Here is a 27,823-nt window from a genome sequence, read left to right as displayed (position 1 = left end):
CACAGGCGGGCAGTAGTCCAGTCAAGTGGCTGCTGGCTGCCACAGAACAGCTCTTATCAGATTTGGGCAGTCGCAAAGTCAGACAGGGTGAGGCAGAAAAGCAGGAGAGGGAAAGCGCGATCATATACTCAGTGTGCATATCATGAAGAACCGTTTTAGAGAGGAGAGACAGCCAGACATCCCATGAGGCGAGTGCCTTTCTCCACGAGACTGGGGCTTGTGATCACTCATCACCGCAGCTCCACCAAGGAACAGGAAGCGAGGAAGATCCTCAAACATCACAGAGCTGCTCACAAAAAAAGAAAGAGGAAAAAAAGAAAGAGGACAGACATGCACAGGTGCTGCTAGAGAGGAGAGGAGGGAGCGAAAAAGCAGAGAGAGAGAGGGGGGGGGGGAGAGAGAGAGGGGAGGAAGGGGACAGAGAGAGAGAGAGAGAGAGAGAGAGAGAGAGAGAGAGAGAGAGAGAGAGAGAGGAGGCGGAGGAGGAGACTGGCTTCAGAAAGGAATAGGAACCGGAGAGCAATTCCTAAACAGCTGTCCGGCAGACGTCCCAGTCGACAGAAGTGCAGCCCCGAGGCAGAGACAGGAGACAGGGCAGTGTCAACAAGGCACAGGAGCAGAACAGCAGCCACTGAACACACACACACACATACACACTCACACACGCACACACACACACATACATACAGACACACATCTACCTCACAGGCTGTAGCATTCAGGAGAACAGCAGCGATACCTGGAAAGGATCAAGATCTCCTAAACTGGAAAATCTGAGGTGAGTTAGAGCGGGAGCATGTTGTATGTCACATTTTGCAGTGACAAGGATCTGAATGGTAGCTCGGACAACAGTGTACCTGCTGTCAGGTTGTGAGTGTCTTGGTTTGTGTCTGGAGCAGAAGGGAATATGTGCTTGCCGGCAATGAAACATGCAAAAAAACATGCGTGGCGAGTTCAGCTTGCACGGCAGCGCTTGTCTGGCAGACACTCATACATGTAATACAAGGGCTGAACTCTTAGGCGCAACGTGATATCCTGTCGGCTTTCCAAGAGACATTTTTACTCGGGCTACCCGCTTTAAGGCATGTTCCTCTGAAATGCAGAGTCTGGCTATGCCTTTATCTCCGAGAGGAGTTTTTTTTTGTACAATGGTTGGGGGGGGGGATTACATCTTCTTTTGTGAATGTTGACATTCCCTTCATGTTTTATACGCTTCGATTCGGTTTCCTGCTCATTTCTGCCAAGGATAACTCTGCCATGTGCCAGCCATGCTTGCGGGTGGCACAAGGGGAGCGAGAAAGAAAGACAGAACAAACACTCCACCCTGCCATTCGCCCTCGTCCCGGCACCGCCACCAGGCCCCTGAAAGCAAGGCCTTTGCCTATAATTGAAGGGTTTTCAAATTGTTTTTTTATGTAACAGACAGCCTTGTCTATTTTGTAAGGCTACCATTACGCTTTTTGGTATGTGCATTTGCTTTTATATAACAGCCCCAAAGTGAGGGTCTTTCTGCTATTTAAAGGCGTGACAGAAGTCAAGGCAATGCTTAGATGTCAGAAGAGTATTTACAAACCTCAAATTTACACAAAGTTGCTTTGTATACACAGTAGGGGGAAAAGAAGTTTGTTTCCCATACGCTGATGATGTTACCCTCAGAAATGAGAACTGTCAGCAGAGTAATCCCATCATGAGAGGAATATTTCAGGGTTGCATGATGTCTATTTTAAAGGATGGGGAAGTCATATATAGGTCATATTTTTGAACAGCTGCTCTCCGGAGCCTCCTACTCCGTGTTAGTCCCTCATCACCGGCTTTGAAACAGTTTGTCAAACAGTAAAGCATCATCGGCTACAAGAGACCTCCACTGCCTCTAAGAATACACCGACCCAGTAATATCACACGTGTCCAGAAATACCCAGACAAATCACAAGCCATTGGTTTAATTGCTAGATACCAACCCCACAATTATCTGCCCACATGTTCAAACTTTCATCACCTCGCTCCTATGCTCTCTCATAACCCAACCCTTCAAGCATGAGCTGATGAGGCAAAGCTCCCTTTTAAAAGAGGTTGGAGTGGCTCCAGATCACTTCATGCCCAGACAGATATATGTTGCTGACCCAATGACACAGTGGCTTTATCTTGCAGCTCCCCATCACGACAGGTTGACTGCTCAGGCGAGCAATTTTTAGACCAGGGTGCCATCAGATCCCTACTTCCCCCGAGGTGTAAATGAAACCTGCAACTGCATTCTGTGGCGGCGCCGGGCTTGAAACGGTCAACGCGTGCCTCGCCGCCTCTTTTTGGATTGGTTCCAAAAAAGAGGGTGCAAATCTGGCCTTGGCTTTGAAATAGACCAGAATACACCTGCTCAGCGATGGACATCCTATAGGGGCACAAATGGATTCATTGGGTCAGGCCATAAGGGTCAATCCTAGGATATCCTGAGCTGGTAATTAATACATTTCCTTGTGGGCCAAGCCAAACTTACTAACACTGCTCGGACTCTCGAGATTCTCTACATTCACTTGAATCAATACTAATGCTTTCATTAAAATGAACTCATACTCCTTTTTCAGCCAATACCTTAGAGACCTGACGAGAGGATATTGTTTTTCTTTATACTTCTGGCCTCTGGAATTCCAGTCATGTTTGCCATATAAGCCAAACTCGGCAACCAGCAGGATGGCTGGCGTGAAGGTCAGACCTCCAGGATTTCATCATAACAGAGGACTTCTCACGGGCCACAAGTGTTGACCTTGGGTGGGATGCACAGTATCTGTCCCCCTGTGAGAGTTGCAAGAGTTTAAATTGCCTTTCTGCTATAGAAGATTTCCTATAAGTATCGTCCATTGTATTGATTCCAACCAACATTATTGTCTGTTATAATGCATGAGCTGTGTTTCCTCATGCTACTGGAGAGAGGGCAAATTTCGTCGGGCAGACCAATAATCAATATCACATTTGATAGGATGTCTGTCAGCCAGCAGTGCAGCAGCGACCTTCAGTTCTCAGGAAGAGCATTGTAAAAGTTAATACATATATAGATATGTGCTCTCTGAGCCCAGAGGAAGTAGCTTTTGGCTTGGTGGTGCATTTGTTTCACTTCCCATCCAAAACCCAATTTCCCACTGCAGAGGGATGCAGCTGTCAAGGTCAGAAAGGACTGAGAAGCAGCAGCAATAGAGGAAGAGAAATAAAAAAATAAAATAAGAGAAAAGCTTGAGCTAAACAAGTGAGGGATTTTGCTGCACCCCGCCTCCCTTTACCAAACACTGCAGCACTCCTCCTTCCCTTTCTCCTTCCCTTCCCCCCCTCCTCCTATCCCCCTTACTGTTAGCAAACAAACACGCTCTTCGCTCACACATGGCTTGCGCTCAAAACTGCTATCTCTCACAAGCGCAGTCAGGCACCTCGCGCCAACACTTGCACCAGCACTCGAAAGCACAAGGACCCACAAGGAGAGAGCGGCGTCGCCATTCTGCACATTCACACATGTTCCGCATCCCTCGGTGTTCGTCATGGCTATATATAGCCCCACAGTGCTTTTTGGGTGACAGGTTTATTTGTGTTGCAATGGCGTCCCCTGAAGTGTGAAGACTTAAACTGTGGCGCTCGTGCGACAGGTACTGGCACTTCTGCGCCTCCTCCAACAGGTTGGGAACACAAGAATCTGCGTTGAACGTGCATGTCAGCGCAGTGGTTTCCAGCCTGCTATTTGGATTCAAACGGAAAGCAAGTGTCCGTCTCCCTGGCCCCACACTAATGTGCCTGCTGAATAAACATAGCCTACTTAAAGTGTCTCTGATAAGCCTGATGCAGTGTGTCTCTATGTCTCCATGGGGTTGGTTGTTGCAGGAATGTGGATGTTTTCTCGGTGAAATTTTTTTTTTGTTGGGGGGGTGGACCTGACCGCCCAGGCACTTTTTGTGCCGTGGTGCACTCTGTCAGACGGTCACTGCTGACAGACCTCTCATAAGTAAATATGTCTATAAATGGGCAAGCTCTCTCCTCACTGGTGCTCACTCCCCCCCGTCACACACCCTATCTCTATGTCAACTCCCTTCCTCCATGGAGTATTTTTCCCGCTTCCCTCGGTTGCTATGTCATTTAAAACGGTCAAACCGATTCTCCTCTCTTTTTTTACTTTCTACTCCGTTAACATTGTGATTCTCGGTTGGATTTGTAATAAGAAAGCTCTTAGAAAGCAGCATGCAATGAGGCAACTTTTTTTAATCAAATGCAATGACCTCTTAATAATGTTTACCCATCATGATGTATTGTGCAACCTGGCTGGTTCCTCAGCCCTTATTAAACTCTCTGCCCATCACAATCTGCATCACTGTCTTTCTTCAGATCTACTTGCTCTATAATCCCTCACTCTATCGCTGTCCCCCAATCCTCCAAAACCCCTCTCCCCTTCCCTCTTTGCTCCCTTCCGGTGCATCTCTTTCTATCTTTGTGTGTGTCTGAGTGTCTGAGCAGTAGCTTGTTCGTACAACAGGCTGCCCCACTCTGATCCTGCTAAAATCGCGCTTTGCTTCTCCTCTCCCAATCTGCAGTCCAGCTGTTCCACATTAGCACATACAGAAGTTGTGGAGGCTAAAGGAGGCTCATGTGTGGAAATGTGAATAGAGCCTTAGACCTGGGCCTCATCCTCCTCTGCTCTGGCTTCTAAGCTCTCCAGATGCATAATGGGGAAAATTTGTTTGTGGGACTTGTTGCGGTCCAGATAAAATGTTATTCTGTAAGATAGGACAGGCTTGAGTCAAATTTCCAATGCTGAGTTCATGATTTTAAAAAATGCTGACATATTCTATGTTTGTCTCTGATTTCAGGAAAGTGACCATTTGACCTTTCTCCACCGGCGGGGACATCACCAGCCCTGTTGGAATCCAATTACCTAATCGATGCCACAGTTGCTGAGATTGGTTTTGGACTCCTGTCTGACCAGCGTGTTACTGAGAATGTAACTGGAGATTCTTCCTGGGGAAACTGCAACGTCCAGAACTCGGAGAGCATTTCCGTCTTTTCTATTCCTGCTTATCTGAGATCTCCTCCGCAGTTACAGCCATGCCAGCGAAAGCACCCATATACCTGAAACCCAATAATAGTAAGAAGGGAAAGAAATGTCGCCTAAGAGACATTTTGTCCCCAGACATGATCAGTCCACCACTTGGGGACTTTCGGCACACCATCCACATTGGCAAGGGCGGTGAGAGAGACGCCTTTGGAGACATGTCTTTCCTCCAGGGGAAGTATGAACTCCTTCCCGGGAAGGGAGACGTCCACCCGCAGTACGGTATCCAAAGTGAGTTTCTGAGAGCAAACAGCACAGGTGATGCTTCCTTCGCGGAGACCCCCTCTCCGGTGCTCAAGAACGCCATCTCTCTCCCAACTATTGGCGGCTGCCAGGCGCTTACCCTCCCCCTAATCTCTTCTAATGTGTTCCCAATGCCTCCGGAGCCGCTGGAGGACATCATGGGGTCTCCCATGAAACCTGACAGCATAGAAGAGGTTGAGATCCTGCAGATGGACGTCCTGTTGCGCTCCATGGATGTCTTCAGCAGCGAGCCTTCGTCTCCAACTGCAGATCTCCAGTCGAAGCCTGACGTCCTCCTGGATCTCCTAGAAAGCACACATAAGTCTGCTTCCAAGGCGGTAGCCAAGGCTAATAAAATAAACAAGAGCGAGCCCAGGTTTGACAAGCCATCATCCTATTATATCAACAGTCACAGCAACAGCACCTTCAAAGCTAACGGAAGCCTAAATAGTAACATGAGCAGAGACAGCTTCGACAGCTTTATCGGTAAAGGGGACGTCCAGAACAAGATCTGCAACGGCAGCAGGGGTCTCAATGGCAACGGCAACTGCAATGGTTATGGACATTTTAACAAAGACGTTACCCTCGGCTTCAAGCAGGAGCTCTCAAAGTGCAATGGAGAGTGGGTCGACAGGGACAGTGGGGTGGAGGAGGGCCGCATCTGTGATTTTGAGTTTGAGTTTTCCAAAGAGAAGAGCATGTCACAGGATTCCCTCTCCCAGATCACTGGGTCATTCCTCTCTCTTGAACTTGACCTGGGCCCGTCCATCTTGGACGACGTGCTCAACATAATGGATCAACCCACAGCGAAGAGCCGGCCTTGAGCTGCGCTGAGGCCCCAGCAGGAGAAAGGGAATTACTAAACTATAGCCATGTGGAGAGAAAGACTCAGAAAGCTATCAAAATGGTGTCTGGATATATCATTGCGATGAAAATGAGCTCAATAGATAGAGCTGCTAATGTTTTTATTGTCAAAACACATAACTATTCTGGCTTCTATGGAGTGTTGATTCTTTTTCTTTGTGTTTGCCATGTCAGCCGCATGTTTAGGATGCATGCGCGATTGAGTTACAGCTAAACCACAGCCGTAGTGCCTTTTGATTTTACATAACTGTAAAAATGCTACATGATAGATTTGTGTTCTTATGTTGACTTCCACCATATGTAAACACAATAATTTATAGGACCTTTGCTTTTTTTTTACACAGTCTGGAAAATATTGCATTTTGTGACTTTAAGTGACTTTAACAAAGCATTATTGAGTCTGTCACATGATTCATTTGCCATGATTAAAAAAACAAACACTATGCATATTTGTGTTTTTAAAATTGTAACACAAATAAATTTAATTTTGTCCAACGAATTTTTGGCAGGTGATGTGTGCATACATCCAAACTGAAAATGAATTTCAAAAACTGATTGTACAAGATAACACAAGAGAGGCTGACCAAAGCTGAAGAGAAAAGTAGCACAAAAGTGAAAAGGCAAACAGGCCAGATAGCAAGTAAAGAAAGACCTACAGGCAGAAAGACGGATAGAATGGATTTATTTTCTCGCCTCTGACATTCCTTACATTCTGTGTCCCTGCCCTTTAGTGGGAGCACCAGTGGGCCTTCATCTGCCCAACCAGGCGCCTGCTCCATTTGTTTGCATGTGGACGGGACAGGCAGAGGAGGTCTTTTAAATTCCCTGCATTCCAGTCCAGGAGCACAAGTGTCTAAGACCAGACATAAATCAGCTGTTTCAAGTGTGTGTGGGGGGGCTCTGAGCCACGACCAGAATGTAAAGCGAGATGAGGTTGTAAAGCACAAGCTTACAACTCGCAGGCAAACTTTGTTTAGTGCTGAGCAATAGATGAGTTCTCTCTCTCAGTCTAGTTACAATAAAGATGTGTTGACCCAGCAGTACTAGAAAAACTCAAAGAGGACAGCGGTGGTCACCCACACAGGCTGCTTCTTGAACTCCACCACCCCTCCTCAGTGGCCTTTTTGCCCTTATTCCCTGTCCCTATGGGCCTGTCAGTGTAGTACATATAAATAAAATGGGAGTAGAACAGAAATTTACACTCAAATCAACGTAGCAGAATGGTCAGCGCTTTGGCTGTTTTTGGGGGTATGTTTGCCATTGTGAACGTTGTAGCGGGCTAACTTCCATATAAACTTAAACTGCGTTTGGGTGGTCGTAGACCACTCAGGTGAGGTGTTTCAGTCATGATTAAAACCAGTCAAATTTAGCAATCTAATACTTCATCCACACACTATTGTCACAACATAGAAAGGCACATTGCTATCGCCAGATAAGCTTTTCTCGATTTTCTCTGACCAGTGTAGCATAAAAGCATGGTGGAATTAACAAGCTAAAAGGCTAAGTGGACAGCTGGCTAGTAAGCTACCTTGTAAATTCCACCATGTTTTAACACTGGTTACTAAATTTGAGCCAAACACTGGTGGCCCTCTCACTCCCCGCTGATCCAGACAATGTCAATCTAGTTACCTATAGCTAACTCACCAGCCATACGTCCATGGAGTTGAGTCTGCGTTCTACCTAGCGAGCTGCTACTGCACACCACAGATGTTTATGATCACCTTAACATCTAACAACAATCACAACTTTCTTTTGTACTAGTCAAATGACCATGAAAACAGTTCAATGTCCGTTCTGCTCCTATCCTATTTCTGGGGTGGAGACACATAAAGTCTTACGGCAGGCTTTCTCCAAACACTCACCACTTTGTCATGTTAGGAGAGAGAAAACGCCTCTCTCCTAACACATCCATAGTCATACGTACTTGTGCGAGCAAGCTAATTTCATGTGCAAATAATTATCCAAGTTTGATTCTACTGCTCACATTAAGTTGGCCAATGTGGCAGACCTTCCTGACTCAGAATGTCTATAAACAATTGCCACTGGCCCAGTCGAGACATCTGTAGCTGCCGTGAAACCAGATGTTAGAGGAGAAGAAAAACTCTGGTCATGGAAGATGCCATTGGAAAATCCCAATATTAGTTTGCACACGATGAGTCGAAGCATCCAGCCCGGAGTATGAGTAAAGACTTGATGACAGTCTTTATGTTGACAGGCATGGACCCCAAGCAAACTCATTTTGATTTACAAAAGAGCTTGCGACCATTCCACTGGTGTGTGTTGTGTAACATATTAGAAGTATTTCTGTAAAGATGCCAAGGCTCTCGGACAGAAAATACCAGGAAATACCAGTGTTTCATGAAATCCAAGAAAAATACCCAACATGTTACACCCTGAACTCCAACTTATAATACAGAGTGCTAATTTTGGTGGGTTGGCTCTGTGCCCTCATTTCATGAAGGTTTGTCTAATGCAAGTCCCTGTGTCTGTATTTAAATTGTGCAACTTAAACAGTGTCGTTGCTAATGGCAGAGACACGGTGTCTTGTCTCGTGTCTGCCTTTAGATTTCTGTGGAGGCCTGAGGGCAGGCTAAAAGATACCAGAGACGGAAAGTAGAAATGGTCCTGTTGGGTTTTTTTTTCGTTTCCACAGGACCTAGATGGAAGTTTGACCTGAAGAAACCTCGACTCTAAGTCCCTCTGTCATTCCATGTTACTGTAACACCACAAACATGCCATACAGCAACACAATCAACTCAACACAAGCTAACTCATTGTGACACCCACCAACTCACAACCAGAACAATATTCCAATTGTCCTACTTAGCTCTTAGGTTAGCTTTGTTTTTTTTTCTTCAATGTTCTTGCATCTCTATTGAGATAAATTCAACCAAAGATGAATGTTGCTTTATTATTTTGGTGAAGCCAAAATGGTGTTACTGAAAACCGAGCCAAGAGAGGGAGGTGACATGGGTGTTGCCACTACATGCTGCCTTGTTATTTGACAACCAGTTGCTTTTTTTGACAAAAATAGAGAAAAAGCCTAATTGCTAAATTCCTTCTCTTTGACTTTGATGTCTGGATGGGGGATACAAAATATACATCAAAACATATCATAGAAAGTATAAATTCTCAAGACAAAAAGACACAAAAACGCACCCAAAGGTGGTTTTCTCAAAACGCTCAACTTTACATCACGAGTTCACATCACAATTATTATTATTATTATTATTGAAGAACATTATAAATGTTGATTCAGCAGATCAGTGATCCTCCGTTTCCTGGGCTAAGGTGAAGCTGTCAGTTCACAGATGAATAAGCTTTGGCCTGGAGGCCACTGGTGCCAAAGAAAGCACCGCTCAGACCCAGCAAAACTTTCCACCCAACCTCCACAACAGAGCTGCATAATGTGCACACTGTCTTTCGCATAGAGGTGTCGGTGAAGGAGCCCCTCATAGCTAGACTTGTAGCTGGGTCGGAAAGTTTAATAAGACGTTTCCCCATGTGCAGCAGGATAAAGCTCCTCTTGTTTTCACCTGTAAATGTCAGAGAGCACAAAATGATCCAAGCACAGGTACTTTGCATTCACAAAACAGACAGCACAGAAGGAAATATCTGAGGTATTACTTGTCAAATATTTCTCGAGCTTGCTGGAGAGATCTTATTCATTGTCGATACACTTTGAACATGCTCCAAAATTGAATCCCAGGACTCTGATAATAGGGGGCCTGAGAAGCTTAATTCTTCCGGGGAACATTTACTTTGGGACACAATGAAGAAATCTTGGAATCAAGTGTTCTGCAGATCTGCTGATTTAGCTGCAGCTCCCTTTTCTAAAGACATCAACAAAAGAGAAGCGAGATAACTTTTTCCCGGGGTGAATAAAATGAGCCAGGGATTGATGCAGTGCAGATAGTTTTGTCTGGCAGGCAATGGATACCTCAGGGTCACTGCATTGTTGACTGTTGTTTGGCTGACAGTAACCATGGCGAGTCGAGTTTGTATCTACAGCACGTGAGGCTGAGCTGAAAGGAGGGCAGAGAAAAGATGAGAGTTAAACAGAGCAGTGTCACCTCAGAGGCACCAAAATACCTCTGAGACAAAACCCAGGCTTAGTTATTCGTAGTGTCACACTAAGAGGAGCATAACAAAAGCTAGTGTACACTTAATCCTATGCTTCTTTTATCACTAATTGACATCCTTATGTTAGCGTTATTTGCACCTGGCAGTTATCACAATACCTGTTCTTGTCAGTATAATTCAAAAAGTGTTCAACTCCAGAGATATTAACTGCCATTTTAAAAGTTAATTTCAATTTTAAATGCCGGTTATTTTTTAATTTGTATACTTTACGAATTAGTATAATTTGGAAGCATCAAGGACCAGATCTAAGACATGAGACATGCCAATTAGTGCTGAAGGTAATACAAAGAAAGACCACATCTAAAGCAATAATACACTTTTTTTTTTTTACAAATATAACTTTAAATTTTAAAAAAAAACAAAGCACACTCCCTCACAGTTCAATACACTCCAGGATGTTAGTACTACAGACTTGGTCTGGAATGACCAGTTATTTAAAGTGTTAGCTTATTCGTTAGTTTATTTTTTAGCAAACGTAAGATTTACAGCTAACTTAGATATTGTGGTGTCAGAGAGTTTTTAGCTTCTTGACAGTTCTCTGCCTGTTTTATTGTAATAATATAGTGTATAACATTATGTTGTTCTTTTTACAAAAAATGAAAATAATAATAATGGGTTTTCCTTTTAAATCAAGTATTTTTTATTGCCTTTGTGTACTACTTAGGAAAATCCTTTTCATCAATTGTAATATGTGTTACACTGCTTAATGAAAGAAACGGGATACTAAAACCCTTAAAGCTCTCCTTAAAAACAATTGAATAATTTCAAATCTAAATGAAACTCAAAATTTAACAAAAATCTATATTTTACCTTAAACACTCCGGTGACTTTGTAACATAACTGTGTGTCTTTGTCAGGTCTCACAGTACAGAGCACATTTCCATAAAGACACCAGATGTAAATTACAGAAATGTACATTACCATATTCATGTCAGCCTGCAGTCAGTGACAGTCACTGTTCTCTTCACAGCTCTATTATAAATACTGCAAGGGTGCTCTGGATTAGCAAAAAGCCTGTGTTGGCCCTTTTAATCAGCTTAATTTATGACAACCATCAGACTGCAAACAATTCCTGAATTATTCATTTGTATTTATATTTATTCGAGCATTTGAAGGAAGGGACTGTGACTGAGCCCAGTAGGACGGCACAGTAATGTACACTTTCTGTATCTGCACTCTCCTTCTAAGGCAGCACGAGTTAATGAAACCAAAGGCAGTGATCATGTGAGTCTTTCTAAGATCACCCTTGTCTATTTTCTGTCACTTTTCAAATGGCATGCCCCGCAGCAGGGCAGCAACTGCCCATTTGGGTACTCTGCTTTGGCCAGCAACCTATATTCACTCAGAGGAGGTATTTATATATTTGCTCTTTGGGCATTTCCTACTGACAACCCTCTGAGAATTCTACCAATGCGATGCAGAGGGAAGGGTGTGAGAGAGGATGGGGCTCAAGGGGTATCTCCCCGTATAGATCTGGGTGACATCACTTGCCATCTTTTCCTTTTTCAGGTCAACAACCTCTCTGTCACCAGAATGAGATGTCTGGACTCTACCACCTTCTGGGTAATCAGGTAATCAGGCCAGGTCATTGAGTTACCCTGGGAATGGCGTTTTTTTGCTGGATACGTGCCACTCCTTGGAAAAGTTTAGAGATTGTTTAATAAATTTAAATACAAAAACAATCGTACATGTAATTTTCAGTGTTACTTTTGTATACATCTTTAAATATATATTATTTTTGTAAATGATATATACTCTGTTGGAAAGGCCCTTCTTTAACACTTCTGTAACTCGCAAAGCAGATCTGCGTGTTACGATGTTTAAGTTTGGTAAATATTCATATCTTCACGATAATATGGCCGAGAAATATGGTTTGAGTACCAAACAGAAGACTTTACGCTTCTGCTGCCTTCCTCCCACGAGATCGTACAGCGAGATCTGAGCATTGCTGTGTTGTGTGATGTAAAGCATGGCGATTTGGGAGAGCAGTGATGAGGACAATGCAGGAGCTTCAGAACCTGAAGGATTTGATTTCTGCAATGAAGAGAAATATGGCAACATAAGGGATCCATTTTGAGATGGGTAAATGTACTTACTAAACTTTGCATGTTTACGCTAGCAGAGTAAACAAATTTAGCTTACAGCTATGCTGTCCGTTACATGTCTGTAAGACTGCACAGTGCGTAATCGTTACGACCATCGTAACTATCGCAACTATCACTGTCAATTTTCTTTTAGTAAACTTAGTCCATCCATCCATTTTCCACAGCTTATCCGGGGTCAGTAGCTAGGAGGCTGACAAGAACGTTTTTTCCAGACTCGTTGCTTGGCTAGTAATAATCGCCGTCTAAATTATTTGACTTGAACACTGAATTGGTATTGTTCAAGCTGGATATGACATAATAGTACCTTTATAATTGTTTGCCAAGACACAAAGGACATAACCCCAAATGGTCAACGTGAACTGCATTAACTAATGAAATACAATGTGAGCGTGAGATGTTTGTATGCTAAACATGTAGCCACTGCAGGCAGTCAGTTAGCTTAATTTAGCACAAATACAGGAAACTGAGAAAGTTATTCCGGCTAACCGACTGCTTGCTCCAGCTTCATATCTGGCGTACAGAAACTTCAGTGGTATCAATCTTCTCATTGAACTCTCAGAAAGAAACAGAATGTTCCAAAATGTTGAATTATTGTTTCAAAAGCTACGTCCTTCAGCTGACAATGAACAGGACACTGAGTTGATTCATGGCTTGTGACACCCGACGAGCAATATGTAGTACTTTTCATTCACAGAAGGAACTTAGCTTTCAACTCTCACAAAACTAAATCTTCCCACATCGCTAGAAAATTCCCTTGGCTCTAGAAAGTTAGCCTCAAGTTTGTCAGTGGCGTTGCCTCTGGTTTATTGTTAACATGCAGAATTCCAGACTGTCTTGTATCTACAAGAAGAGGATGACTCATGACGGAAGTGTCCAAGACCATCCAGCAGTGCCAGCCATTCACTCATACATGTGATATAATATGAGTTATACCTATATGGAATTACACAGAGAAAGTAGAGTGTATGAAAGCACCGAGAGTTCAGGTCAGAGGACTACATTCCTGCTGTTATGGCCTCCAGCCTTCAGGATTCTGCCTTTTAAGGTAAGCCCCCACTCTGTTTCTCCCTATCCCCATGCAAGGTTGATCCCTCTGTCTCCCTCCAGGGCTCACTGGGTGCCCCAGAGTCTCCTTTTATAAGTTGTCACCAGCCAGTCATGCGATCACATCTGTAGGAAATTTCCGAGCAGGTTCCTTTCCTACGCCCGTAAAAAAGAAACAGCAGCTGGTGGCCATTCATTTTACACATTGTTTGGAGGGTTTTTTACACTTTAGGTTTGCACAGCTGAATTATGGCCAGGCTGTAAAACGGAACAGCATACAGCTGAGAGAGAGAGAGAGAGAGAGAGAGAGAGAGAGAGAGAGAGAGAGAGAGAGAGAGCAATACACCAGATTTCCAAACTTCCAATTGTGGACAAGGAAGAGTTATGAATTGGTGGTGATGATGCTCGCGTAGGGCTGTGACCTCTGTCCCGCTCTCAAGAGCTGCATTGTTCTTCCACCTGAAATACGCCGAGCCACGTCTGCGAAATTCATCTCATTTCCATTTGACACCGTGGGGAGTAAAGCAATATAACAGCTTATGCTTCAGCCCCTTTCACTGGGTTGTCAATCATCTATGAGGACGGAGGAGCCCTGGCTCTCTTCGTAACCTGCATCAATATTAAACATATCTTGGACGGAGTCCTGGTATGCATCAGAATCAGCGTTAAATGACTACCAAGAGTTTTAACATAAACAATACGAGCCAACGTCTGGGTTTGGACATCACAGAGGATGACTCAATATCTCAAAGCAGAATGTCATATTGTCTCAACATATTTCCCTGTAAAATTCCACTTCAAATCCCACTAGGCCTGTGGTCCAAGTGATCAATGCTTCACTGAGCGGACGGTCGGATAACAGTAAATAGAGTGAGACCTCCACATAACAAGTTAAGACATAACACTATGTAGAATATTGTTTTTTTATGTTCACTTTTCAGATTATTTTGCCTGTGGCATGACTTCTCCATAACTTTGTTGCCCAACAAACTCGTAAATCGCACACTTTTAAAGAACTTTTACATAACTGACCCCTCGCAGGGATCACAGGTCACAAGGTCGTCTTGTTGCAGGCGGCGACAAATACCAGCAACCAAGTCTCCGGGACGCAAAGCTCCTTCCTTTTTTCAGTGAGTTTGAACAACATGGCGTTTTCTGAAGAATATCCCAAACCAAAGACATATAAGCGAGGTCAGAAGTCGATGTCCTCTGAGGAACTGAGGGCTTGTGACCTCCAGGAAACATTTTGAAAAACAGTATGTCGTATTGATGGATTATGGATGGTTAGTCAGATAAAGAGCCCACACACAGAAGCAGGGATAAAATACTGCCTCTACCAACAACTTGAGTTACTCCCACTGTTAGTGTGTCTCAGTGATTGCAAAGTTGGACTCGCACGGATACAAGAGAAACTAGCGGGATACTGTAAACACAGAGAAGCTGGTCCAGCTTCGGTCCAAATGTGGTGACAAATTTAACCGGTTCATTGTTGTTGGGTATGTGTATCTTTTTGTGTCCATATGTGAGTAGAGCTATTCCACTTTTCATTTTGATTTTTAATATATATATAAATGAAACCTTGATTTTCACACGTTTACAAAACTGGTTTAGAACGTAACTTCAAAAGTTCAGTTACGATTGGGACCTTTGTTGCTCCGGCTCTTGAATCACTAATGTATGATACACACCCATTTATCCCAACCGTTAATGAGGACTTTCATCCAGACAGATGAATAGCAGCATTACTTTGAGCTGTTAAATCGAAGTAATAATGATTATTTTAAATGTCTAAATTAGGAATAATTCACCCACTGGCGGAAGCAAAATAAAACCACTCTTTAAATTATTGTTCAACATTCGTTTGTTTCTACTGTAAAACATGTTTTTATTTATTTTCCTTTTCCGTGTTATTTGATTGTTGAATACAAACTTTTGTGGAAAGTTACATTTAATTCTAATTACATTTTTGTATATATTTTTGAATATTGCATGTCTATTCATTCAAATATGGAACCCTCTCTCAAGAATTAGCCAGCTAAAACCTAGAAAACACACAATAATTGGTCTAATTCTGAGAAAATATCCCAAAGAATTGCAGTCAGACGGTGAGCAGCACCCTCTGCTGTTATAACAGCTAGGGACTCGAGGGTAGGGTCCATGATAATTACAAGGACACATTTAGCCTAGAGCTTTAACAATCATAGCTTTAACTTGATTAAGAGGATTTTATTTTTTTTTCATTGTTGGCACAAAGCCGATCTTGAGACCACCCATGTTTGTCTCAGCACTTGACGAGAACATTCCTCGCTTATGAATGTCAAACAAGATTATGTGTCCTCAGTTGTCCTGCAATCTCCTTAGTATAAAGAGATGAATCTGTATTAACAGCTTCTCCGCCTATTGTATTCGGAGCTCTATTTTGTGTGCGGGTCACTGCAAGCTTCTGTGACTGCCGAAAAGACGTGTTTCAGCGATCAAAGCACGTGGATGACAAAACAGATCAACATTTTTGTGCTTTAACCTCACAAATTAGAGGATCTTAAAATGATCACGCCACCTCTGGGGCCGTCCAACTTCCCTCATAGCAGGGTTGGGTCAAAGGGTCGACACTAGGGAGCCAAGCACAAACTGTTTGGGTGACGAGGTGGCTGACGAAACAGGAAGATAAGACTGAACCGCTCCACACGGCGTAAAGACTATATCACGAGGATGATGTCATTAGAACTTTGAGATTACTCAGGAAAGTCCCCGATGAGATATCTCAGTGCGGGGCCGGAAAAATGTCTAATCACGGGTTACTCCAAGGCTCTTTTACAAAAATGATGTTTTACTAATGAGATTATCTGCATTTGCACTTCCTTCTGAGGGCAGGGTGCGGAGGAATGAAAATGACTCAACTATTTTGTGGTCTGGCCTGATCCCAAGTCCTTTGCATGCAACCTGCTAATTCGTCCGGCTGGCTAACGACCCGGTTGCGTGCCAGTCGATCATTAGCGCCCCGTCAGAAACGGTCACCAAACATGTCACATGCCCCCCTGCGACCGCTCTGTTCAAGGCTGACCGCCACAAACAGAGACGGCCATGGCCCACTCAGCCGAGAGGTTTGGAAAAGACTGACAATTAGCAGCGAAAAGGTTAAACGAAAATGATTGACACTTTCTCAATTTCATAGTGCGTCGGAGCGGCAGTGGAGGATTGCACATATCAGCAAAACCTCAAACCTACCTCTTCTTGTTTTTAGTTTTTTAAATCTACATCTGCCTTTAAGCTTTATGGCACAGTCTGAAATTGTCATATTTTTCTCAGAATACCAAGTTATTGCGGATAAGTAATGAAAATTTGGTCCTCTTTATTTCAAGGTAGGTGGTTCCTCAAGTTGTGAAGCACTTCTCATTTTCTGTGGTACAATTACCACAAGAGTCAAATCCAATCCAAGTTTCTTTTCATCAAGCATAAAGTTCTGAGGGGAACTCCTGTAAGTAAAAAAAAAAAAAAAAAAAGTTAATTGTAGCAAGAAAAATATGACAATTTCAGACTGTGCCATATGGCTTAAAGGCAGTAGGTTAAAAAAACTAAAAACAACAAGAGGTAGGGTTGAGGTTTTGCTGATATGTGCAATCCTCCACTGCCGCTCTGACAGCACTATGAAATTGAGAAAGTGTCAATCATTTTCGTTTCTTGGGGTGTCTCATAGCAAAACAAATCCAATTTCATATTTTCAGAAAATAGTGAAGGAATCTAATAATTACTATTTCGGAAATATGTCATGTGTGAAAAACATGATTGTGGTTAGGAATCCTATTACTTTGTGGCCCCACTGGGTGGCACCCTGCCATTATGAAATCCTCATATAATCCAGATGATCATTCCTCTCTCTCATTCATAAAATCACAGATGGAGGTGAACTTTGTGTCCACATGGCACAACACTTTTGAGAGTCAGTGGCGGGCCGTCGGGGCCTGCTCAGCCTACACTGCAGGCCTAAACAGTCTCAGAAACAGAAATCACTTAATAGAATTGTAATAATTAAAAGTCATAGATGTTTTATAATGTAATAGTTTTTTACAAATAAACTATGCTACATGTATTACAATATTTTTTCCTTATTAGCTTATTTTCTCATTATACAGCTCCTGTCTTCCTCCGCCTGTTGCCTCGAGCCTGCATAGCGGTTTAAGAAGGCTTTTGCAGATTAAACTACACAGGGATTGGATGTTGTGGTCTGATTTTCATGCACTTGAACGAATCAGTTCTTTAGACATTTTAGACTTTTGACAAGTTGGGCATGTTATTTTCCGTATCAGGCCTGGCGTGGATGTATTTAATAGTATTTCATTTTTACCAGAAAACTAGCTGGCTGAACTCAATAGGGAGGAAGGAGGAAGTCGTTGAAACATATGTTAGAAAAGCAATGAAATGTTTATAGTTTTGCTTGTTGTATTTTTTTTATACTCTATGAATGAAGGAGTAGACTTGGTGGCGGATTTGCTGGCCTTTCTCATTTAACACCTTTCACATGGAGGACATTTCAGGAAAGGCTAGAAACTACTAGCTTCAACCTAGAACCAAAAACCTACTAAAAGTTTAGGGATTATGACTTGCTTGTGTACTGATGACGCCTTTCACACAGAGGATTACGGAAATGTGGTGAGTGAAAGACTGGCTGCGTATGTTTTTTTTTCGGTCGAGACGCTACGTAATTGCGCTGCATAATTGCGTGTTGCTCCGCAAGGGAGTCCTCGCTGGTGGATAAAGTGGCTTTGTGGGTCTGTTCACACGCCCCGCGCATTGCGTCTGGTGGCGTGGCTACGCGAGTCAGGTGTTCACACATGTGGTGGACTGTATGAAGGCGCCGTGTATTGAGTTTGACAGTAACTCCCGGGACCCTTTTTTCCCCCATTCCGCCCGTGATGTGGACTATACGGCACTCACTGTAGGCCTAGGTCTAAAACCCACAGCCTGCCACTGATGAGAGTGCAGCAGGACTGAGCTCTTAGTGCGCTGGTGGTTTTATCAGTGTAGTTGTTGTTCATAAGGATCATTTTGAGGCAGTGGCTTTGGAGGTCTGGACCTTCGACGTTGTCTGATTCCATTTGAATGCAGCATTAAATTGAGGTCTCTTTGGTTGCTCCTTCAGGTTGGAACTGCTCCAAGAGATGTCTGAACACAAAGACCACCATCATATTCACATCTGCTTCACCCTGAGGAGACAAATTACATTGGTGTTGTGGTCTAACATTATCACCAGGGCGCAGTAATTTCATAGTGTTTCATCAAACATCTTCGTGTGTATAGATTGTAAAGACCTCCGAGGCAAATTTGTGATTTGGGACGATAAAAAATAAAGTGCATTGAATTGAATTAAATACATGCCCATGGCTTTACCTTCAATTGTAAGTGTCTCCTGTCTAAGTTTAGGGTCATCTTATTATGACCAGTGTTGTATTAAGAAGGGCCTCTTGCTGGCATTGATACAGAAAATGACTAGGGAATATTCCAGCAGCCTAATCCTTGCATGCTAACTGATCCATTTAAGCCCAAAAATGATCCGATCCAAGGGGGCTTTTCTAAATTACATAAATCGTATTAGAAGAGTTTAACAACTCAGAAAGTGGAGCGGTCACAATACAGCTACCATATGACTGAAATCTCACCGGCGAACGCTACAAAATTAGGTTTTTTCTTCAAATCTGTACTGTAATCTCACATGAAAACCTTTTTTGTTTCATGTTTAAACCAATTGCATTGACTTAGCAAGCCATGTGGAAAGTTTTTGTTTGGTCTTAAGTGGTCACGGTTCAGTTTGCGGAATGGGACTTTATGTGCTTTTGTGCATTTCTGTGCACATACGTGCTCGCTCTGCACTGCATACGTACAATTTTTATACATGAACAGTAAACGTGGTGAAAAGTGATTTGTGGTGACGCGTCAGAGGAGCCCATGCAGCGGACATTTTGACACATTGACTGACAGCTCCATCTATAACTGTGGTGGCGCCTTGATGTGTTTGCTGTCAGACAATTTGTCTCCAAAGAACAGACTGTGTTTGAAGCCGCTGAAGTTGTTTCCTGATGGAGAGAAGAGGGAAAGCTCTTCAAAGCACACTAAACTGTCAAACTGGGAGGGTGTGTTGCCTCCAGCATATAAAGTTGGGGAAGTGGGGAATTCTCAGACTTCAAAATTGTTGAAAATCAAATGTATCACAGTAAAAAAAAACCTTCCTGAGGAACAGTTATGTACATCTTTCTTTTTTACTGCACGTAGTGCTGATTATTTAACCGCATGTGCCATCTAGTGGTCACAATAACATGGTGCAACACCAACTATGACCAGTACAAGGCAGAGACAATGTGTTTAATTCAAATACTTTCAAGTGACTGATATACAGCAAATGTTGTGCTTTAGGAGTTAACACCATCTTACATAATATTGATGGCGGTAGCTGTGAGGATTACAAAAATGTGCCACAAAGTCTGATTAGGATCCCAAAGTTTGAACGTTTCAGAAAAAAAAACGTGTTTTATCTTTAACTGTTGACACAATCTCCATTCTCTTTGTTGTGTGCTGTAAATCCTTTCACATTTTCATGGCAGAGTAGTTTAATCAACCCATAATCAATATTTGTGAGTCAGCCAAATCTAGACTAATTAACTCGTTTAACAGATAAGACTGTTGGAGTTAGGGCTGTGCTGTAGTTTGTTGGCTGCTCGGTCATTTGGGGCTTTTTCCAACAACAGCAACCTGCCATGTCTGATTGTTATTGAAGTCTGCTATCTATTGGTGCCTTTCTTTGCATACAGATAGACAACGATCAATAGCTACGCAGCAAAGGTCACATGGGCGGGAGAAGTTTGAGACAACGCATCACTAGATAAAGTGTGTGTGTGTGTGTGTGTGTGTGTGTGTGTGTGTGTGTGTGTGTGTGTGTGTGTGTGTGTTCATTAAGGTGTATGCATACAGATATTTGTGCATTATTCCAGTGTGTAACGTTGTGTTTACCCCCCACAAAATGTAAAGACATTGATGTAAAATGTACGGATTGGATGCTTTGTATGTGAACATTCAAGGTTTGTTTCAGTATAATATAGCCTTATCCTGATCAAAAAAATAAAAAATAGGATAATATTTTCAAGCGTATTTGAATATTATTTCTGCAGAGATGATCGTATCATTGTTACCGTTGAACCAATTCATTCTATCCTGATTGTAATCAAGAGAAATGGCCCATCCGTTTAGGATTGTTTTTTTCTTTTCACAGCTGATAGAATAAATTATAACCAGAAACCGAGAGCGGGTCAAAGATGGATATAGAGCGATAGAACGAAAATGAAATCCTCAGAAAATGCAGTGTTGTTTCGTAGATTAAAGGGAGGAAACAGGGAATCAATTTCATAACTCGTCATGACAGAGAACCTTTGCTGATTGTGTTTTTGCAGGATTGAACTTGGACAGCGACGCACCACCATTTAACATTTGTGTTTTATTTTAGTTCACTTTCTCCTCGTATTTACTTTCTCTGAAATATCTACTGAGCCTTTTCAAGTTCTTCTGCTAGGATATTTTTATGAACTTTGAGTTTACGATCATCATGGTAGATTTTTGTATTTATACAAGACACTGTAAAACTGTCGTTTCTTGGAACAAAGGAGAATGGATCATCCTTAAACATCATAATGTCATTTTTCGAGGAGAGAAAAAAAGACAGGGAATTAAAAACTAAATAAAAATTACATACATACATTACCGTGACCTTCTGTGAGCGATTGGCAATTCTAAATACAGTTATATGCCTCACCTTATGGCTCTACGCTATGCTATCTATAGGAGATCATCACATATTCTCTCTGCACCGCCTCATTAAAGGTCATCAGATGTATAGCCACCTTGCGGCCTGATGGGAGGTAATGACATTAACAAAGTGGCTACATTCTATGAAATGCTTTTTTTAAAAAGGCTTGCTGAAGGAGGGAGAAAGCACGCTGACTCCTTACCACCCACCAGCTCAATTAGATTTCCCAGTTCCCACCTACCCTACTTTCCCGTAATGACTCTAGCGTCATTAATCACCTGGCTTCATACAGAGTAATGATTGATGATTTCATCAGTGACGATGGCCCTCCGAAGGTCACACATCATCTTCATTTTCAGGTTCATACTTGCATTTTGTGTTTTCTACTACAACATCTTTAAATGCTTTAATATTAAGGACTTTAAGATTACGCATGCACGCACGCAAACAGTACAACCCAACAAGGGACAGAAGAGAAACAGAAGGAGGGGGTCATTAGACACAGCAGGGGAAAGTGCGGGTGATTGGACACAGAAGGAAACAATCAGGACCAGGGCAGACAATCAACGTGGGAAGTAGGAAGTGCCGGGAACACACAGAACACAAGAGACGACTACAAAATAAAACAGGAACCCAGAAAAACCCAAACCGTGACAATTTGTCATGGTTTTGCGCTCTTTTTTTGCATCTGCACTTCCACCGCTGACTGTTGTTGTGAAGTCACACTATTTATATCGCACCGAGACCCATATTTTTAAACCACAGTATTATTCTTGTAATTTTGTCCAATCTGACTGTACATTTTACAAAATGTCACACTGGATTAGCAATTGGAGCTACTTCCTGCTGTGATTGGCCAGATATCTCATGCAATCTGTGCTAATTGTGCCCATTTTCATGCTCACTGCAGATAATTCTCTTCCTGGAAAAACTGCCTGAAAGTTCATTATGGTAAGCAAACCGAAATAACTCCATATAAAGCAAACAAGTAATAAATGGTTGTCAAGAGCTGTTTGCCTGTAGGTCTCAGGGCCTACTAATTACTAGTAATGTTTGCATTGCTCGCCCTAAAACTTTGTTTCAGTGGCGTTCATATTTCCACAACCTCTGCAACCGAGATCGCCAGCTACCATGGCTCAAATTATGAGAATAATTATAATATATAAAAAATACAATTTCCTTGTCTTGTATACCTCTAAATTGTTTGCCAATAATGTTCGTAAAGCTGCTCTCTGTACGCAGCCAGAAAAACGGCACAGCATGTCAAACATTTATCATTTCGTGTTCCTCGCTTCGTTGGCCGAGATTTATATTATTTTTTTAATTTTTCCTGTCTGGGGCACTGCCAAGATGGTGGGTGGGCAGCTGAGAGTCTCTAAAGCAATGACGGGCTGAGGCAAAGACAGAAAGGCCATCGTGAGTCTTTGAGAAGCATCGATCTGGTGACGATAAAAACTCTTCTCACCTCGTCTACCATTTGCAGTTAATTAAGACACAGGCATTATACCAACAGGCCCCAATATTCTGATGCACTCTGTGACCTGGAAGGAAGAGGTAAATAAAAACAAAACGAGCAGTTGATTATTTAGTGTCCAACCGCTTAATCCTCAGACACGTAAACAGAGATGCAGCAGCTTTATGCGTTACAGTCTGAGGCATCTCCGCTGAATCCTAATCCAAGCCGGCCTCCTTTTGAGGAGATACCCTGAATGTTAATGCAGATGTTTAGTTACCTGTGAAACGGCTGGGTGGTTTCTTCAAATTCAATGCACGGTAATTTCATGCTCAGTATACCCATGAGCACCGAAACCTGGTGAGCAAGATTTGTATGTTTTACCAGCCAGTCACGACTCGGGACTTGAAACTGCTTTCATTTGTCGAATTATGGATGCTTGTGGCTCATCTTAGACAGAACGGTGCACTCTGTGTCTGAAAGGGTCTCCTCCTCTCTTCTGTCTTATTACACTCCTCAGGTGCTATATTTAGAAGCGGAGGAGCATGCAATGACAACAAGCCTTTTCAAAGTGTTTGGGGATTTGAGAGAGGCTGCGACCTGATGGGGCGTGATGACAGAAACACGGACAATCAATTATCCAAACCGCTTCTCGACCACAACAGATCCCTGTTCCTCCACCGGAGATTCCGCTTCTACGTCAGCTACGAAAACGAGAGGTGACAGACGGCACAACCCCTCCGGGATGATGTGCGCAAGGTGAGGCAGAGAGATAAATGTATCGCCCCCACCCTCCTCCACCACTCTCCCCGCTGAGGGTACATCGCTGCTCTGTAGTTGTGTGACGGATTGAACCATTGATTACCTGCGCCATTTGTGGGCCAGAGCTGCACATTCAAATGGGTCGCACACATTTGGGAAGGCACATGGGGTGATTTACACCTTCCAATAAATCAAGAGACAGAAATACAGGCCAGTTGAGCTCTAAATCCAGCACAGCGGACAGGAGCTTACCAGGAAATACATCTAATTATGAAGCAAGGGATCTCTGTATTTCTGTCTGCCAACCCGTCCTATAAATGGTAATGTTGATATTGGCGGTAATAGAAGAAGTACTGACACTATTATTAACTATTGATAGTAAAACTATTAATACCACATTCTAACATGGATCTTTCAATTATATATGATGCTGGGCACACAACATGCTGACAGCCGGGCACACAACATCCTCAGCGGGTTTGAAAAATGGAGAGGAAGACAGACCTCAGATGTGACATAAATAAGAGGAGGTCTGGTGGATACGTCTGTCCCCGCTTCTAATGTGTCATTCTGAACATTGCTGGGTTACTTAAGAGGCTCTTCTGGAGATAGCAATCTTCTTGTTTCTTTCACGGCAGGAAGGAAAGGACAAAACAATTAAACTGGGCTCCCATGGTGCCTATCACTCTAACTTTGGGTTCAATTTGAATAATTTCTGTAAAACATGCAGTTTATTGAAAATTCAGAATGTGTCAAACATGTCGACTCATCACAGAACCGCAATCCAACTACATCAATCAGTTAAATGTGTGAGGATAACAACGAGTGGTATTAAAGCTTTGGTCAAAAAGGCAATTAAGCGCATTTCACAAAATATTCCACGATTCCTTTAAAAAGAGGCCCAAGTCTTATGATTGACACGTCGCTACCAAGCTGTTGTCTTTGTATTTGTCTTATGACTTCATGAAAGTTAATTGTGACCTTTACGGTCACCTAGAAATCTCCTCAGCCTCTCAAGGAACGTATGGTTGCCAAAACCCAAGATGGCACAAACCAAGGGCTGGTGAGGCGGTGACAACATCGACTTTATTGTCCAGTCTAAGGTGAGAACTGAAGTACTTAGAGTTGTCCACTTGGGATCTGATAACCCAATATTTGGTCTGCACTGCAAGCAAAGTAGGGTCACAACAAGGTGGTGCTTTTGATAGATTGACTGACGACGAGATACATCAATGGATTTGCGCGCTCCAGAGAAAAACGAGCACTGAATTCCCAACAACAATTAGTAAACGTCTCGATAATCAAAAGATACCCCTTAGAAATTCCATTCGAACGAGGCCTTTGGTTAAAACTATGGCGTTGAACAGCTTTTTTTTTTTTATAGATTGCTTCCAACGCAATTTAAAGAAAGCGCGTTCACGGCTGAGAAGGAAATATATTACACCCAAAGCAAAGAGCATGATTGAGCAACAATTAGGGTCAAGTCCTTGCTTTTGTTCTGTCAACATTGTCGCCAATCATTTATTGGTATTCAGGTTGAACATATATTCTCAAGAATCAGAGGCTTTCATACATCGAAGAAAAAAAAGAATAATAAATGCAGAGGCGTTGTCTTAAGGTGCTCGAAATAAAATCACTCCGTATTTCACACTTGTGCAGGAAAGTGGCTAAAGGTGCTTAAAACAAGAGAGCAATGTCGCGGTCCAAAACAACCCCTCTGACGGCCCGTCACCGGCCGCCCGTCAAGGGGAACTGCAAAGGAGACGATAAGATCGTTTAATCAGAGCGAGGCTGATTCCTCTCTGCCGAGGATTCAGCAGAAAAGAGGTTAATCCAGGAGTGATGGGTTCAACGACGGGGGTGAAATACACAGAGTTCTGGGAAACTTCAAGGCGAAAAGATTTAGCGGTTCAGTGGCAGAGAAGGTTTGACACACTCTAAAATAAAACTGGCCTTCAGAATAACACTCTTTTTTTGTCAGAGGCCACAGGTTGGCTTAGGGACATGAGTAAATACTGTGCTATGGAGAAGATAATTTATATTCTGAAAACAAAAAGTAAAGCCTCTGATAGTTTAGGGCCCTTTCACCCAACTGTTAGGGGGTCAGATATTCTATGAAGTGATGAGAATGTGAATCCATGAGTGAACTGCTTAACTGTCACATGTTTGCTCTTAGCTCGCTGCAAGATATGGCAGTGTGTTTTTTTAATGGAATGTTAATTAACAAATGTATTAATTAATCAACTAATCAGAGCCATTTTACCAGTGTCCACCCATCTGTTTTTACACTTTTTTGTATTTTTTATCTTGTTTTTTTTTTTTAATCTTTTCTTGGCTTGGCTGCTGTAATATATGTTTGATGTGATATTGTCTAAGAGATGTTTGTCTTATAACTGCTGTATAAAGTGTAAATAAATACACTGTTGCTCCCCTTCAGAGTTCATATTTAAACAGCATCATCCAGCTTGGTAAACTGTGTACTTTGACATCGGATCTCGCCTGCGGCTGTGGTGCTTAGAGAAAGCTGCTGCAGCAGCAGGTGGCAAACACAGTCGATCCCCAATAACAGTGCTGTGACAATGTTAAGCTGCATCCTCATGTTGCATTGCTGTGGCTGATTGTGCCGAAATTATATGGTTTGATTATTAAATTAAAATATTATTTGAGAAAATATTAAGGGATTTACAGAAAGGTGTAAAGTATGGTGGACGTATTCTGTTTGCACATTCATCTATTGTCTCTTTACCACAAAAATTATTTAAAAAAACACACTGAAGCATTTCAACCACCACTGTCCTACACACGCTCCTTGCAAATATATTGCTGGATTTGTAAATTTCTCTATCACTGTATGTTCAGCATGTCTGCTATACAAGATAAATAATATCCTGCTAAATTCCCTTTTAAAGAAAAAAAAACTTGCAAAACTGCATATTGCAGCTTTAAAAAAGTGAATGTATCACAGTGTGACAAATGCTGAGAGCATTACAGCTGCGTCAGCATGAAGAAAACAACAGAAAAAAACATGCCTTCCTGCGTAGAGGGCGCCTGAATTTGTCACAGTGCAAGAAGTCCTTTCCGCCTGTGACCATTCCCATCGTCACCATTCTCCTGTGCCAAAGGGTTGTTGGAGAAGTCATTCATCCATTGCGGCAGGATTAGATATGCATAGAAGCAGCCATGCTCATCCCATCATGAAATCTGGCGCATTCACAGTTTATATATCAGCAGGTCTTCTGCCCCAAAGCAGGCTAAGGTCGCTCTGAGCATTTGGTTACCGTCAGAGTGGAGGCAACATGGATCATAAATCTCACACTATATGTTTCTGATGAACATCTGCTAAGCACGTTACTATACTGCCGTTGGGTTGATGGGTTTAGTGGAAGACTGACCTGCCGATGACAAAGTAATGGAGGATTGCAACCATTATGTGTATGACTTGTCTTGAAAGCTGTGCTAATCAAGGATTTGATAACAGAAGTGCAACACATGTGTAATGTAAAAGGTTTCGCAGAGATTTATCTTCCAACCGTGAAGTTCCACTTATGAAGCAATTTAGAGACTTCTTGCTGATTGTTTAGGTGTCTGATCAACAGCCTTACCGTTGTGGTTCACTCTCACTGTACTCAGAGAAAAAAGCCATTTATTATATATATATATATATATATATATATATATATATATATATATATATATATATATATATATATATATATATATATATATATATATATATAAAAACTCTCGCCACTAAAGTTAGCGGCTGGAGTCAGAACTTGACTTAAATGAATATTGGCTAATGTTAGCTATATATGCCACCCAAATATCAGTTACTGCCTGTGTAATTTCTATTTAAAGCGATTGAATTGTGAAAACACAGCTTCGCATGAAATGTTACACTTGTGTTGTAGCCGGTTTGCAACAAAAAAGTTATTGCTGTAAAACCTCAGATGAGGATAAAATGAGATGACATTGTTTCTCATTTCGTAGTTTGAAATGGAACCAGAGCAGTCGCAATGAGGACATGCACGCATGATGAAAAAGTAGCAAGAACACAATTAATGCAACAAAATAACCGATGATAGCAAACTATGAAGCAATTGAATTGAATGAAGCGGGAAGAACTGCACGCAGACACTATGAGTCAACACTGTACCGATCTGTTTCAGGTGGGGATGCAGCGGAGGAGCTCTACAACCTCAGGGCCGTACAAAAAGACTGGCAAGCAATAGGAAAAGACACCATAAACAATGGATTTCAGGCACCGTGTCTCTGTGTGTGTGTGTGTGTGTGTGTGTGTGTGCGTGCGTGGGTCTCTGCTTGTGCTGATTTTTACCTCC

General features: G+C 42.4%; 1 protein-coding gene across 1 annotated transcript; it reads left to right on the top strand.

Moving 5' to 3' along the window:
- The first annotated feature begins 482 nt into the window (after positions 1–482).
- On the top strand, positions 483–6,630 carry cdc42ep3 (CDC42 effector protein (Rho GTPase binding) 3). The gene is made up of 2 exons (XM_068568138.1): positions 483–778; positions 4,839–6,630. Exon 2 carries the CDS (start codon positions 5,074–5,076, stop codon positions 6,145–6,147), a length of 1,074 nt encoding a protein of 357 aa, XP_068424239.1. The 5' UTR covers positions 483–778; positions 4,839–5,073; the 3' UTR covers positions 6,148–6,630.
- The last annotated feature ends 21,193 nt before the right edge of the window (positions 6,631–27,823 follow it).

Source organism: Clinocottus analis, unplaced genomic scaffold (assembly GCF_023055335.1).
Source record: "Clinocottus analis isolate CAN_PGR_092001 unplaced genomic scaffold, fCliAna1.0.p SCAF_8, whole genome shotgun sequence".
Taxonomy (NCBI): Eukaryota; Metazoa; Chordata; class Actinopteri; order Perciformes; family Cottidae; genus Clinocottus; species Clinocottus analis.
This window is presented reverse-complemented; position numbering and strand designations above follow the sequence as displayed.

Coding starts and splice junctions, on each gene's coding strand:
- cdc42ep3 (XM_068568138.1), top strand. CDS start 5,074: ATGCCAGCGAAAGCACCCATATACCTGAAACCCAATAATAGTAAGAAG.